The sequence below is a fragment of the Pleurodeles waltl genome, chromosome 4_1 (genome assembly GCF_031143425.1).
Source record: "Pleurodeles waltl isolate 20211129_DDA chromosome 4_1, aPleWal1.hap1.20221129, whole genome shotgun sequence".
Taxonomy (NCBI): domain Eukaryota; kingdom Metazoa; phylum Chordata; class Amphibia; order Caudata; family Salamandridae; genus Pleurodeles; species Pleurodeles waltl.
Window position 1 is genome coordinate 116,660,090 of NC_090442.1, and position 14,861 is coordinate 116,674,950.

Below are 14,861 nucleotides of genomic sequence, written 5' to 3' on the forward strand. Positions count from 1 at the left end.
CGTAATGCATAGAAGCTTTAATGGCTTTCTGGTTCCTAAAGCCAATGGTGTTTTCGAGAGTCACAAAAAGTATTTTCATGTGGAAGGATCTTCTAGTGAGCACCTCTTCATAAATATCTACTTGTGATCCACGTATTGGTGAAGGCCCACTCCTATCTTCTACTTAGGTATATCAGCAGTTCCAAATATTAAATGAATACAATAAAAGCTGGGTCATATGCAAGGAACGCCACATGTCTCGGGTGCAGTCCAAAATGCATAGCTCCACAACCTAATCTATTCAGCCAAGAAACATGGATATCTCCAGTATCTCCAGGAGTCTGTGATTATCAATCATGTAAAAAGCCATCCATGACATAAGACTAAAACTTGCCTTTCAGTGGACTAATTTTCTCAAGGCTCTTTTCACATCATGGTTTCTATAGCTGTAGATCATAGGATTTAGCATTGGTATCATAACTGTGTAAAACAAGGACAACACTTTACTCTGAGCCTTGGAAGCGTTAGACTGTGGTTGCAGATACATGATGAAAATAGTTCCAAAGAATAAAGAGACCAGAGTGAAGTGAGAGGCACATGTTGAAAACGCCTTATATTGCCCTTTCAAATATTGGATCCGCAGGATAGCAGAGATGATATAGCAATGAGAGGTGGTGAATATTCCACAAGATGAAATGCCAACAAAAGACACAAAAATAAAAATGACCACCTCATTAGTGGTGGTGTCCGAGCATGACAGCTTCAAAAGTGGTGAGAAGTCACAGAAAAAGTGGTCAATTATGTTAGACCTGCAAAAATATAGTCTAAAGTTAAGGATGGTTTCTCCTACGGCACTTAGAACACTCCAAAGATATGTGGCAACTTCAAAAAGAACACATGTTTTCTGATTCATTATAACTGGATAAAGCAATGGTTTACAAACGGCTACATATCGACCATACGCCATCACCCCCAACAGGACACACTCCGAATTACCAAACAGAGTGAGGCAGAAGAGTTGAACAGTACAGCCAGAGAACGTTATGGTCTTCTGGACAGAAATTAGGTTTGTAAGCATATTAGGTGTGGTTGATGAGGAATAACAGAGATCCACAAAGGAAAGGTTACAGAGGAAATAATACATGGGCGTGTGGAGGTGAGGAACAGTCACTATCAATAAACAAATAAGTGAATTACCCAGAAGAGTTAAAATATAAACCAATGTGAAGATTACAAAGAGCAGGACTTCTAGCTCAGAATAAGTTGTGATGCCCAGAAGAATGAACTCTGTCACTGAAGTGTGATTCATACCTTCCATAACTTGTTGTTGTCGACATCCTTGAATTGAAAACTCCATGCTGATCACTGTTAACATCGTAAGAAAGAACATACCCATACTAGATTTTGCATTATCCATTTAAATTCCGAAAATGATAGAGCCCAAATGTCCATTTAGAATGTAATTCTTCCTTCAAAAGTATCTAGAATCTGAACCGTAGGGGACACAGAAGCAACAATTGAACATTAGTTAAATTATTTTGATACACAGACACAGGGATTTTGAAACATTGTTACATATTCTCCCAAAACAATGCAGGCTCTATTTAAAATAGTGTGTTTTAGGATAACATTATTCAGTGCTTTTGATTCAAGAAATTATAAAAAATAGAAATATTAAAGAATGGCATTATTTCTTAACTAGAACTGTTAACTGTTGGATGTAGGGGAGAAAGTATTCTACACAGTCCTGTTAGATATGCTGTTAGAGATACTAAAAACTTGGATGAAACAAAATATCTTATTCCGGGTGGAGTAATGTGGATTTAAAGAAGTGTATTCTACAATCAACCATTGCCTTAGTCTATGGACGATGGCTTAAAAGTCCATTGGTTTGAGAGGTTAACTATTGTGTTGCTTTGTGGACTTTAGGGCTGCTTTTGATTTTGCTGGTGGTAAGTTGCTGTGGGATCTGCTGAGGCAGCTCTGTATTAATAAGACACTACTTGCCCTCATCAGGTAGCTACATAGGCAGAATTAGGCCAGGGTGGTCTTAGATACTAGAGAGACCCTATCGCAGAGAATTAGGATAAGGAACAGTTTACGGCAGGGCTGTGAAGAAAGTAAAGCCCAGACTTATACTCTGTCTGCGCTGAATTAGTGTAATTGTTTTTTATGCTTATTCAGCGCAAACTTAACTCCATATTTATATTTTGATGCTAGACCACCTTACGTCAATGAGATGCAGGGTGGGCATTCCTATCCACAAATGTCTCTAAGGCCCTAGCGTCTTTTTTTATCCTCTTATGCAAAAAAAGTGCATGGGAGAGAGGTGGGCCAAAATTATTGTGCTAAGCCTGCTTAGCGCCATTATTTAACACCTGGGTCAGGGTAGGCATTAGGGGACCTGTGGACCCATTTCCATGGTCAAACACCATGGAAAGGGCCCACGGGTGCCCTCCTCAAGCCCCAGGAACTCCCCCACCAGAGGGACACCGGAGTATGGGGGACCCCATCCCAGGTAGGTAGGGGAAGTAGAGGTAAGTATTTTAATTTTTTTTTTTTAAGTGCCATTGGGGTCCTAAAATGGGTCTTCCTCCATGGCACTGGGTGCAATGGCCCCTTATCCCCTGTGCTGGCCATTGGGGTGGTGGGCATGACTCCTGTCTTTCATAAGACAGGAGTCATGTGGTATGGATGGTTTTGCATCAAGAGATGATGCTAGGCAGGTTAATTGAGTCATTTTTTCTTTTACTCTAACCAGCCTAACTTGATTTTTTGGTGTAAAACACCCTTCTCCGATACCACCACCCCACCTGGCTAACGCCATTTGCCATGACGCTAGCCCACCCTTTACACCGGATTGCACCATTCCATCAATCAATCAAATTTCTTAAGCACACTACTCACCCGGTAGGATCTCAAGGTGCTGGGGGGGGTGTTACTGCTCGAAAAGCCATGTTTTGAGGTGCTTTCTGAAGGTTAGGAGGTCCTGGGTCTTGCGTAGGTTGGTGAGGAGGGAGTTCAAGGTCTTGGCTGTGAGGTGGGAGAAGGATCTGCCGCCGCAGGTGGTGCGCTGGATGCGGGGGACTGTAGCGAGGGCAAGGTCAGCGGAGCGGAGCTGTCGAGTTGGTTTGTGGAAGTTGATTTGTTCATTGAGGTAGGCTGCTTTGGTGTCGTGGAGGGCTTTGTGAGCATGGACAAGGATTTTGAAGATGATCCTTTCATTGATGGGCAGCCAGTGCAGGGATCGGAGGTGGGCGGAGATGTGTTTGTGGCGGGGGACCTTGAGGATGAGACGTGTGGCTGTGTTCTCGATTCGCTGGAGTTTTCTCTGAAGCATGGCTGTGGTCCCTGCGTAGAGGGGGTTACCGAAGTCCAGTCTGCTGCTTATGAGGGAGTGAGTGACCGTTCTTCTTGTTTCTAAAGGAATCCATTTGAAAGTGTTTCATAGCATGCTAAGGGTGTTGAAGCAGGAGGATGATATGGCATTGATTTGCTGAGTCATGGAGAGAGATGAGTCCAGTATGATGCTAAGATTGCATGCGTGGGTGGTGGGTGTAGGGGGTAGTCCAAGGGTGGTGGGTGTAGGGGATGGTCCATGGGTGGTGGGCCACCAAGAGTCATTCCATGTTGTCTTGTTGGGGCTGAAGATGATGATCACATTTTTTTCTGAGTTCAATTTGAGGTGGCTTGCTGTCATCCAGTTAGCGATGGCGAGGAGTCCGGCGTGTAGGTTATTCTTGGCGGTAGATGGGTTCCTTGTGAGGGAGATGATGAGCTGGGTGTCTTCAGCGTATGAAATGATGGTGAGGCCGTAGGGGCGGATGATGTTGGCGAGAGGAGCCATGTAGATATTGAAAAGGGTGGGGCTGAGGAAGGATCCTTGGGGGACCCCACAGATGGTCTTGGTGGCTGTAGACCGGAAAGGAGGGAGGAAAACTCTTTGGGTTCTTTCGGAGAGGAAGGAGGTGAGCCAGTCCAGGACTTTGTGGCAAATTCCTGCGTTGAAGAGGCATGTGTGGAGGGTTTGGTGGCATACTGTGTCAAAAGCTGCGGAGAGGTCTAGGAGGATGATGCGACGGTCGTGCCCTTGTCCAATCTGGTCCTCATGTCATTTGTACAGGCGATGAGGGCGGTCTCGGTGCTGCGCTTTTTGTGGAATCCAGACTGGGAGATGTCGAGAATGTTGTTGTCTTCTAGGAAGGAAGACAGTTGTATGTTTACTATCTTCTCTGTGACCGTTGCTAGGAAGGGGAGTAGAGAGATGGGTTGGTAGTTTGTGAGGTCTTTAGGGTCTGCTTTGGTTTTTTTGAGAAGAGCGTTTACTTCGGCGTGTTTTCAAATATCTGGGAAGGTTGCGGTCTCGAAGGAACTGTTGATGGTGGCCCGGAGCTGGGGAGCGATGATTTGGCTTGCCTTGTTGAAGATGTGGTGGGGGCAAGAGTCTGTTGGGGAGCCTGAGTGGATGGAGCTCATGGTTTTGCCAATTTCTTCGTCATTGGTGGGGGTCCAGGTGTTCAGTAGGATAGTGCAGCAGTTGGTTGTGTCGTGATGATGATGCAAAGCTGTCATGCATGTCTGCGATCTTGCGGTGGAAGTAGTTGGAGAGGGAGTTGCAGAGGTCTTGGGAGTGTGGAGGGTCGATGGTGCAGGATTTGGGTTTGGTGAGTTCTTTGATGATGGCAAAAAGTTGCTTGCTGTTGTGTGTGTTGTTGTCTATGAGTTCTTTGTAGAAGGATTGTTTGGAGGTCCGGAGTGGTTGGTGATGTTTGCGCATGGCTGATTTGAGGGCGGAGAAGTTGCTCACTGAGGGATCTTGGCGCCAGGCTTTCTCAATTTTGCGGCTTTCTCATTTGGAAGACTAAAGTTCTGTGGGGATCCAGGGGGCGGTCTTGATGGTGGGGGTGTTGTTTTGAATGGGGCGAGGGAGTCTGCGCATGTTTCTAGCCATCGTGTGAGGTTGAGGGCGGTGGTGTTGGGGTCGTTGGTACTGGGAGGTGAGGCTTGTGTGGGGTTGGAGATTAGTTGCTCTTTGGAGATCTTGTTCCACTTGCGTTAGGGATTAGGATGTTGTTGGTGGTGGGTGGGGGGTTTCAGGAAGGAGAAATGGACGCAGTGGTGGTCAGTCCAGTGGATTTCGGTGGTGTGAGAGAAGGCTATGTGGCTGCTAGAGGTGAAGATGAAGTCTAGCGTGTGTCCGGCTGAGTGGGTGGGTGAGGTGACCAGTTGCTTGAGGCCGAGGTTTGTGAGGTTGTCCAGCAGGGCCATGGAATCGCAGTCGTTGGTGCTTTCCAGGTGAAAATTAAGGTCACCAAGGAGTAGGTAGTCTGTGGAGGTGAGGGCGTGGGAGCTGATAGTGTCTGCAATGGTGTCACAGAATGAGGAGCGGGGTCCTGGTGGTCTGTAGATGAGCGTTCCTCTTAGGGTGTTGTTGGCGTTGATGTGTACTGAAAGTGTAGGTGCTCTGCATTGTCTAGGGTGTTGTTGCTGTTGGTGGAAATCTTGATGGAGTATTTGTGTATTATGGTGATTCCTCCTCCTGGTTTGTTGGTGCGGTCTCTACAAGTGATTTAGTATCCTTCTGGGATGGCTATGGCCATGTCGGGTTCTGATGAGGAGTTCATCCATGTTTCAGTGAGGAAGGCGATGTCGGGAGAGTTTGTGGTGAGTAGGTCCCAAAGATCAATGGCGTGCTTGTGGGGTAAGCCCTGAGCTTATTGATAGAAAGGAGATTTTTAAATGTTTTTTGTGGAATAGGAAGATTTTTAATTGCAATACAGGAATTATTACAAAGCCGGGCGGATAGTTTGTAAGAAGATCAAAAAATGGATAGTCACTTTCCCCTATTTTACCCACTAGGTATATATTGCCGAATATGCTTTTTAACTATCTTTTATCTGTGTATGGCAGTCTCATTTTTATGGGCGAGCACAAAGCACTCCGTCCCATTCTGTAATCTCTCTTTGAGCTTCAAATCACACCCATGTCAAGTCAGTCACTAACATTGGTTCATGGGCTTGCTTTTTAAAATCCGCTTGCTTTAATTTGTGAAAGGCATGCATACATCATGCCTTTTCCGGTGTTTAGCCCACCTACAGAGCACCGGTAAACTACTAAAAACATACAAGGCTCGATGTTTTCAGCATGGTGTCCGGTCTACTTTATCTGTTTGTTTTCAACGGAGTGCGATCGAACTGCATTTTACATAGTGCGATTGCGCTGCTTTTTTTTCTCTTCACAACGCTAATAGCTCTAACTCGAGCAAATGCAAGACCCATTGCATTGAAAATGTTTGTTATGTCTTTGTATTTATATTGCTGATTTGGGTTTTATCTGTGTTTACCTTTGTGTAATGTTTGATCACATTTATGTGAAGTTTATAGACTAAGGTCTTGACATGATTTAGAAAAACAACATACTGCATGCAATAATCCTTCACACTGAATGAACTGAAGCTGGAATGTGTAGGAGACTGGCCCGGTTTGTAGTGGGTACCTTGGGTACTTACACCTTACACCAGGTCCAGTTATCCCTTGTTAGTGAATGTGGTAGTGTTCTAGCAGCTTAGGCTGATAGAGATAGCTATAGCAGAGCAGCTTAGGCTGAACTAGGAGACATGCAATCCTCATGCAATACCTCTTATAGTTACACAGTACGTATCCACAAGTAAAGACAATACTCAGTGTTACCAAAAATAAAGGTATTTATTTGGGTGACACAGTTTCAAAAATATCTTAGAGACAATACTCTTTCTGGAGGTAAGTATTATACACAATGTATACACTAGACACCAAAATTAGACAAGTAAGTAGTCATAGAACAATGCAAACAGTAGGAAATCTTATAGAATGCAAAGGGAGAAAATGGGTCTAGGGGCTTCACAAACCATATACTAAAAAAGTGGAATGTGAATCACGAATTCCCCCCTAGACAAGTGTAGTGTGTGCAGAATCGCTGGGAGAGTAAGAATACAGTAAAGGTAAATAAATTACCCCATCCCAGAGCCCAGAAAAGCAGGAAAAAAGTCCTGGAAGTTTCCCTAGGACACACTACACATCGTTTTTGGGATTTTGCAGCAGCCAACCAAGTCTGCAAAGAAAAACTGCTTGATTATTGGACCTGAAGACCTGTAAAGGAAGGGGACCAAGTCCATAAGTCGAAAGAAGTTCCAGGAAGGACAAGAGCCCCTGCCAACCCAGAAGAGGGTGCAAAAGAAGAGTCCCCAGTTAGTAGAAGACTGCAGAAATGCACCCTAGGAAGATTCCAGGGGGTTCCTGCATGATGCAAAAGATGTCCCTCAGCGTGAAGATCAATGCAGATGAGATTTCGTATTGGAAGACACCAACAAGCTTTGGCTATGGCAAAAATGCGTTTTTCAACAAAATGGCACTGGATGGACCCAGGAGGGAACTGGGCGCCTCTGTGTGAGGAGGAAGAGGGGGATCTCAGCACTTTAGAGAGCCCTCAGGATGCCAGCCAGCACCCCCAGAAGCCACCGGATCCAGTTTCAAATGAGGGGCAAAATGCAGTAGATGCAGCACAACAAAAGAAGGTCCCACGACGCCGGAGAACAACTCATCGAGTTGAGCATCACAAGTAGGACTGCTGGGGACCTGGGTCAGGCTGTGCATGAAGGAATTTTTCAAAGAGTGCACAGAGGCCTCAGGAGGTGAAGAAGACACAGGACACAGGGGTATCATCGCTCTCTGGGAAGGCAAGGTCTTACCTCCTCCAAATTGTGTCAGCACGACCTCAGGACTGTCTATGTTGATGATGTCCACCCTCTAAGTCCTTAGGTGTACGCTCGTTGCTGTGAGAGGAGTCCCAGGCTACCAGTCATCACCTTGGAAGGTGCCTGCTTGGAGCAGGGGAGTGACTCCCTCACTCCACAGGAGATTTCTTCGGTCCTTCTGGTTCAGGTTGAAGACAGGGAGTCCCCAGAGCATGCACACTGTGGAAACCGTTGCAGTTGCTGACTTGGAGCTGAGGTTGCTGAAGAAAAGTGTCTCTTGTAGACACTTTGTTGCAGTTACAGCGTTTCTTGGAGCAGGCTGCCGTTGATCAGAAGTCAGAAGAGTCCGAAGTTATTGCAGAGGATTTCCGAAGGAAACTTGCAAGCAGAATCTCCCCATGAGAGACCCTAAATAGCCCTGAGAGGGGGATTGGCTACCTTATCTGGTATGGACCTATAAGGAAGGGTCTCTGATGTCACCTGCTGCCACTGGCCACCCAGAGGCCTCCAGAGTGCCCCACCAACCTGCAAAGAAAGATGGCTGAAGTCTGGGACACACTGGAGGAGCTCTGGGTACCACCCCTGGGGTAGTGATCGACAGGGGAGTAGTCACTCCCCTTTCCTTTGTCCAGTTTCGTTCCAGAGCAGGGGAGAAGAGGTCCCTGAACCGGTGTAGACTTGTTTGTGCAAGGAGGGCACCATAATGCTTCATTCTGCCTTCCGGGGACTGGGCTGCCCAGACCCCAGGATGGCAGAACCCTGTCTGTGAGGTGGCAGCAGCTGTAGCTGCAGTGCAAGCCTCCGAGAGCTGGTTTGGCAGTACCGGAGGTCTATGGTGGAGCCCCCAGGATGCATGGAATTGGCTCCCCAACACAAGATTTGGAATTGGGGGACAATTCCATGATCTTAGATATGTTACATGGCCATATTCGGAGTTACCATTGTGAAGCTACATATAGGTATTGACCTATATGTAGTGTGTTGGAAATGGGGTCTTTGGTTGGCAGTCAGGTTACCCCCTGTCCAAGCAAGGACCCTCACTCTAGTCAGGGTAAGTCACATACAATCCAAATTATCCTGTGCCCACCCTCTGGTAGCTTGGCACTGAGCAGTCAGGCTCAACTTAGAAGGCAATGTGTAAAGTATTTGTGTAATAAATCATACAATAACACAAGATAGCACCACAAAAATACACCACACAGTGTTTAGAAAAATAGAATATTTATCTGGATATTTGCAAGTCAAAAGGATTAAAGATGCAATAAGAAAATGTAGAGATATCACTGGAAAGGGATAAAAGGGGGTCATTACGACCGCCAGGCGGTAACCCCCGTGCGGCCGCCAATGCGGCCGCACTCACGTGGCCCCCATTATGACATTCCCACTGGGCCGGCGGGCGCAAACCAAGTTTGCGCCCGCCGGCCCAGCGGGGATGAGGCCGCAACATAGGAGCCGGCTCCTAATGGAGCCGGCGGTGTTGCGGCCGTGCGACGGGTGCAGTTGCACCCGTCACGCTTTTCACTGTCTGCTATGCAGACAGTGAAAAGCTGGCCGGGGCCCTGTTAGGGGGCCCCAGGACACCCCTTAGCACCAGCCTCTTCCTGGCGGTGCAAACTGCCAGAAACAGGCTGGCGGTAGGGGTGTCATACTCCCCAGGGCAGCGCTGCCCTGGCGGATTATCACCGCCGGGGCTTAAACGGCGGGAAACCGCCGGCCCCGGCAGTGCGACCGCGGTGCTTCCGCCACAGTCGTAATAGGGCTGGAAGCACGGCCAGCCTGTTGGTGGTGCTTCCGTCCTTTTAGCCCTGGCGGTCTCGGACCGCCAGGGTCAAAATGACCCCCAAAGTGTCTTAAGTCTTTTAAAAACAAACAAAGTCTCTTTTAAGCACAAAGGCCCATATTTATACTTTTTGACGCTAAACTGCGCTAACGCAGTTTAGCGTCAAAAAATTTAGCGCCGTCTAACGCCATTCTGAAGCGCCATGCGGGCGCCGTATTTATGGAATGGCGTTAGCCGGCGCAAGCAGACCGGCGCTGCCTGGTGTGCGTGGAAAAAAACCACGTAGACCAGGCAGCGCCGGCGTAGGGGGAAAATGGCGTTAGGGCGTCTTAAAATGGGGCAAGTCAGGTTGAGGCAAAAAAATCGCCTCAACCCGATTTGCGCCATTATTTTCGACGCCCAGACGCCATTTAAATGACTCCTGTCTTAGTAAAGACAGGAGTCATGCCCCCTTGCCCAATGGCCATGCCCAGGGGACTTATGTCCCCTGGGCATGGTCATTGGGCAAAATGGCATGTAGGGGGGCACAAATAAGGCCCCCCTATGCCACACAAAAAAAATTACAAAATATAAAAAATTATACTTACCTGAACTTACCTGAATGTCCCTGGGGTGGGTCCCTCCATCCTTGGGTGTCCTCCTGGGGTGGGCAGGGGTGGCAGGGGGGGTCCCTGGGGGCAGGGGAGGGCACCTGTGGGCTCATTTTGAGCCCACAGGCCCCTTAACGCCTACCCTGACCCAGGCGTTAAATAGTGGCGCAAATGCGGGGTTTTTTGACCCGCCACCTCCCGGGCGTGATTTTTGCCCGGGAGTATAAATACGACACATTTGCGTCGCCGTCATTTTTTTAGACGGGAACGCCTTCCTTGCATCTCATTAACGCAAGGAAGGCGTTCACGCAAAAAAATGACGCTCTTTACTCATACTTTGGCGCTAGACGCGTCTAACGCCAAAGTATAAATATGGCGTTAGTTTTGCGCCGAATTTGCGTCGAAAAAAACCGACGCTAATTCGGCGCAAACGGAGTATAAATATGCCCCCTAGTATGAGTGAAAAATCTCTGCAAAGGGTCGCAGAGGAGGAGATGCGTGGGAAATGGTGTGTACGTCGGTTCCCCCCTTCACACACGGACTTGCATTGTTATTTTCCACGTGGGGAAGACGTTGCGTAGATTTCCAGTGCAGGGATGGGTCTCTTCTTCAGGTCGAGGGGTTTTCAGACGCCCCGGGGTCTGTGCGTCATTCCGGTGGGTGATGCAGGGAAATTTCTCCCTCACGGCAGGCGCTGCGTCGATTTCCCCTTTGGAAGTCGGACGGCATTGTTCAGGTGGGCCGTGCGTCAAAGTTCTGGTCGCACCGCAGACGCTGCGTCAATCTTTTCCTCGCGAAGTCGAGCGCGTCGTTCCGGTTCGGCGAGCTGTGCGTCTAATTTTTTGATGCACAAGGAGTCCAGTTGCAAGAGGGAAGTCTTTTTGGTCCTGAGACTTCAGGGAAGAGGAGGAAAGCTCTATCCAAGCCCTTGGAGAGCACTTCTGCAGCAAAGCAAGAGAGCAGCAAGGCAGCAGGGCAACAGCAAGGCAGCAGTCCTCTGTAGAAAGCAGTCAGGTGAGTCCTTTAGGCAGCCAGGCAGTTCGTCTTGTCAGGGTGCAGGTTCTGGTTCAGATTTCTTCTCCAGGAAGTGTGTGAGGTGGTAGGGCAGAGGCCCTGTTTTATACCCAAATGTGCCTTTGAAGGGGGGGGTCCCAGTAGGAGGTGTGGCAGTCCTTTGTGTGAGAGCATGCCCTCCACCCTCCCAACGCAGGAAGACCCATTCAAAATGCAGATGTATGCAAGTGAGGCTGAGTACCCTGTGTTTGGGGTGTGTCTGAGTGAATGCACAAGGAGCTGTCAACTAAACCCAGCCAGACGTGGGTTGTAAGGCACAGAAAGATTTAAGTGCAGTGAAATGCTCACTTTCTAAAAGTGGCATTTCTAAAATAGTAATATTAAATCCAACTTCACCAGTCAGCAGGATTTTGTATTACCATTCTGTCCATACTAAATATGACCTTCCTACTCCTTTTAGATCAGCAGCTACCACTTCAACAATGTATGAGGGCAGCCCCAATGCTAGCCTATGAAGGGGGCAGGCCTCACAGCAGTGTAAAACCAAATTTAGGAGTTTTACACTACCAGGACATGTAAACTACACAGGTACATGTCCTGCCTTTTACCCAGACAGCACCCTGCTCTAGGGGTTACCTAGGGCACACATTAGGGGTTACATATATGTAGAAAAAGGGGAGTTTTAGGCTTGGCAAGTACTTTTAAATGCCAAGTCGAAGTGACAGTGAAACTGCGCACACAGGCCTTGCAATGGCAGGCCTGAGACAAGGTAAAGGGGCTACTAAAGTGGGTGGCACAACCGGTGCTGCAGGCCCACTATTAGTATTTAATCTACAGGCCCTGGGCACCTATAGTGTACTCTACTAGGGACTTATAAGTAAATCAAATAGTCCAATTTGGTGTGATCCAAGGATACCATGGTTAAAGGGAGAGAGCATATGCACTTTAGCACTGGTTAGCAGTGGTAAAGTGCGTAGAGTCTAAAAACCAGCAAAAATGAGGTCAGAAAAAGAGAAGGAGGAAGGCAAAAAGTCTGGGGATAACCCTGCAGAAGGGCCATTTCCAACATAGTGCACACGTGTAGTAGTGTCCCCGCACTCACAAAGTCTGGGAAAATGGCCCTGAACTATGTGGGGGCACCTTTTCTACTGCAAGGATGCCCTCACACTTAGTAACTTTGCACCTAACCTTCAGCAAGTGAAGGTTAGACATATAGGTGACTTTTGAGTTTCTTAAGTGCAGTGAAAATGGCTGTGAAATAACATGTGCATTATTTCATGCAGGCCGCTAATGGCAGGCCTGTGCAAGGGTTTGTCTGAGCCTCCTATGGGTGGCAAAAGAAATGCTGGAGCCCATATGGATCTCCTGGAACCCCAGTGCCCTGGGTACCTAGGTACCAGATACAAGGGACTTTTAAGGTGGGCCCAGTTTGCCAATAGAAATTGGTAAATTAAGTCACTGGCCTACAGTGATAAATTTAAAATCAGAGAGAGCATGAGCACTGATGTTCTGGTTAGCAGAGCCTCAGTGACACAGTTAGGCACTACACAGGCATACACATTAGGCCATAAATTATGAGCACTAGGATCCTGACCAGCCAGATCCCAGTGAGACAGGCAAAAACATACTGACATACATGTGAAAAATGGGGGTAACATGCCAAGGGAGATGGTACTTTCCCACACAACCCCCCCAAACAAGGGACAATAATGCTAGCCTTGCCCAGATGAGTCTTCATTGTCTAAGTGGAAATATCTGGAGAGACCATGTGCATTGGAGCGAGTACTCCAAGGTCTATGTTCCACTGTATAGTCCATCCCCTGAAGGGAAATGGACCATCTCAACAATTTAGGGTTTTCACCTTTCATTTGTTTAAGCCGTAATAAGGTTTGTGGTCTGTCTGAACAATGAAGTGAGTCCCAAACAAGTAGGGTCTCATCTTCTTCAGTGCCCAGACCACAGCAAAGGCCTCCCTCTCTATGGCAGACCAACACTTTTCTTCTAGGGGTCAACCCCCTGCTAATAAAAGCAGCAGGTTGATCCTGGCCCTCTGAGTTAAGTTGTGATAGTACTGCCCCTACCCCTAATTCAGAAGCATCTGTTTGGACAATTAATTTTTAGGTCGAGCGTTAGCGCTCAGCCTGCTGTATACTAAAGTATACAATAGAGTGAGTTCCCGCTTTTTGATTTGTTAGTTGCAGTGTCCTTCAAAAATCCTTGCTTGCTAGTGGTCAGTTCTGCCTCTTTGTCCTGCCTTTTTTCAATTTGGGAGCAGCACAAAGTTCTGTGTAATTACGCTATGTCCTGTTTATCTCTTCTGAAGAGGACTTTTTCTTTCAGTATTGGTCTGTTTGCCTTGCACTGTGAGTGTGTGTTCAGTCCCTCCTCCCCACCAGCTCACTCTGTAAACATAAACCAACATCAGAGGGGGGCTTTTCCAGGGCCAGCTCACCCTCGCTCTCGCCCTATTCCTCTTGTTATTTTCAGTCTGTGTGGCAATAAAAGTCCAGTCAGTAATTTACAGCGCTATGAGCTCTAACTCAAGCAAACACAAGACTATTGCATTCCAAATGCTTGTTTTTCTTCTGTAGCTCCATCCCACTCCTCAGTATTCCGTCCTTGTTTTGCCTCTGGACTATTGTGCCTCCACTGCTGCCCGGTTCCCACCACTGTGAGCCAGACTGTGGGGTTGGCGGCGGGATGGACAGAGGCAGCATGAGCACAGTCACCAGCAATGCTGACTCCCTGATCTGTTCCAGATCCCTGAAAGCCAGCAGCGCGAGGTGAGCGAGGCTCAGGCAGCCAAAAACAACAAACTTCCCCTCCACATTGTCTTACAATACTGTTGTACAAACCGTCCTTTAACTTTTATTGGGTGTCGCCTCTTTATGATTAGTTCAAAATATAGGTTTCAGCTTGCGTTGCCCTCTCTAGTCATTTGCTGTTATCCCACCCTGCTGCACCCCCTCCAGTCACAGCTAACCTGCTGGGATGGTTTTGTTTTCTCCCTGCGCTGCCTCTGCTCAGCCTCTGTTATTGCCTTTAGTTCACTCAGGTGGCCATCCTTCACCGCTTTTCTCTAATACATGTTCTTTCCAGTGTCTGTCCAGCTTCTATAAAAACTACTTGAACCCGGACCCCTGCTCAGTCCCCGGTGTGCTGAAACCCTTGCAGTTTTCCCTGGTTGCTGGATTTCTGTGCTCTGATTTATATCAATAACTTTCCTGTGCTGCACTTCTCTAATTGCTTGTACTGCTCTGGGATGCACACGTCCGGCAGGTGGCTGCTGTGCTTATAATCTCTTTTTTGTATTTCCACATTATCTCCCTTGTCTTTGCCCTGGTATGTGTTACTGTCTTTGATGCGCTGTGTTTATTATTAGGAGTTTCTTTTCTTTTTGCGCTGTGTTTATTAGAAGTCCCCTTTCTTTTTAAGTGCCTCTACTTTTTTACCTCCAAATTCAGATAACATTGTAATTGTAATTGTATTTATGTAATGCTTACTACCCCTGATGATGTTATTCAACAAAATAATTAAAACAAAGGGATGCATTGTAAAAACATGATCTCGCTCTTGTATCTGTATTAGGTTTCATTTCTTTATATTGTGAATGGGGCTTGTTTCATCAGTTCTTTTACTACCTGGAAGGAGCTGTGACTGGAGCAGGCAACTTTCGAAATGGGGAACCAAGGTTAGATCCCGGCTTTGGGTCAACAAAAATGTGTGGTTTTCCAATAAAATGCTCTAATGCCCTCGGTTTAATACC

At 47.3% G+C, this 14,861-nt stretch overlaps 1 protein-coding gene across 1 annotated transcript; it reads right to left on the reverse strand.

The window, feature by feature from the left end:
• Positions 1–376: 376 nt before the first annotated feature.
• Positions 377–1,354, reverse strand: LOC138287087 (olfactory receptor 5AR1-like). The gene has a single exon (XM_069227449.1). It carries the CDS (start codon positions 1,352–1,354, stop codon positions 377–379), a length of 978 nt encoding a protein of 325 aa, XP_069083550.1.
• Positions 1,355–14,861: the final 13,507 nt, after the last annotated feature.

Excerpts from the sequence above, each read along its gene's own strand:
- LOC138287087 (XM_069227449.1), bottom strand. The coding sequence starts at position 1,354 with ATGTTAACAGTGATCAGCATGGAGTTTTCAATTCAAGGATGTCGACAA.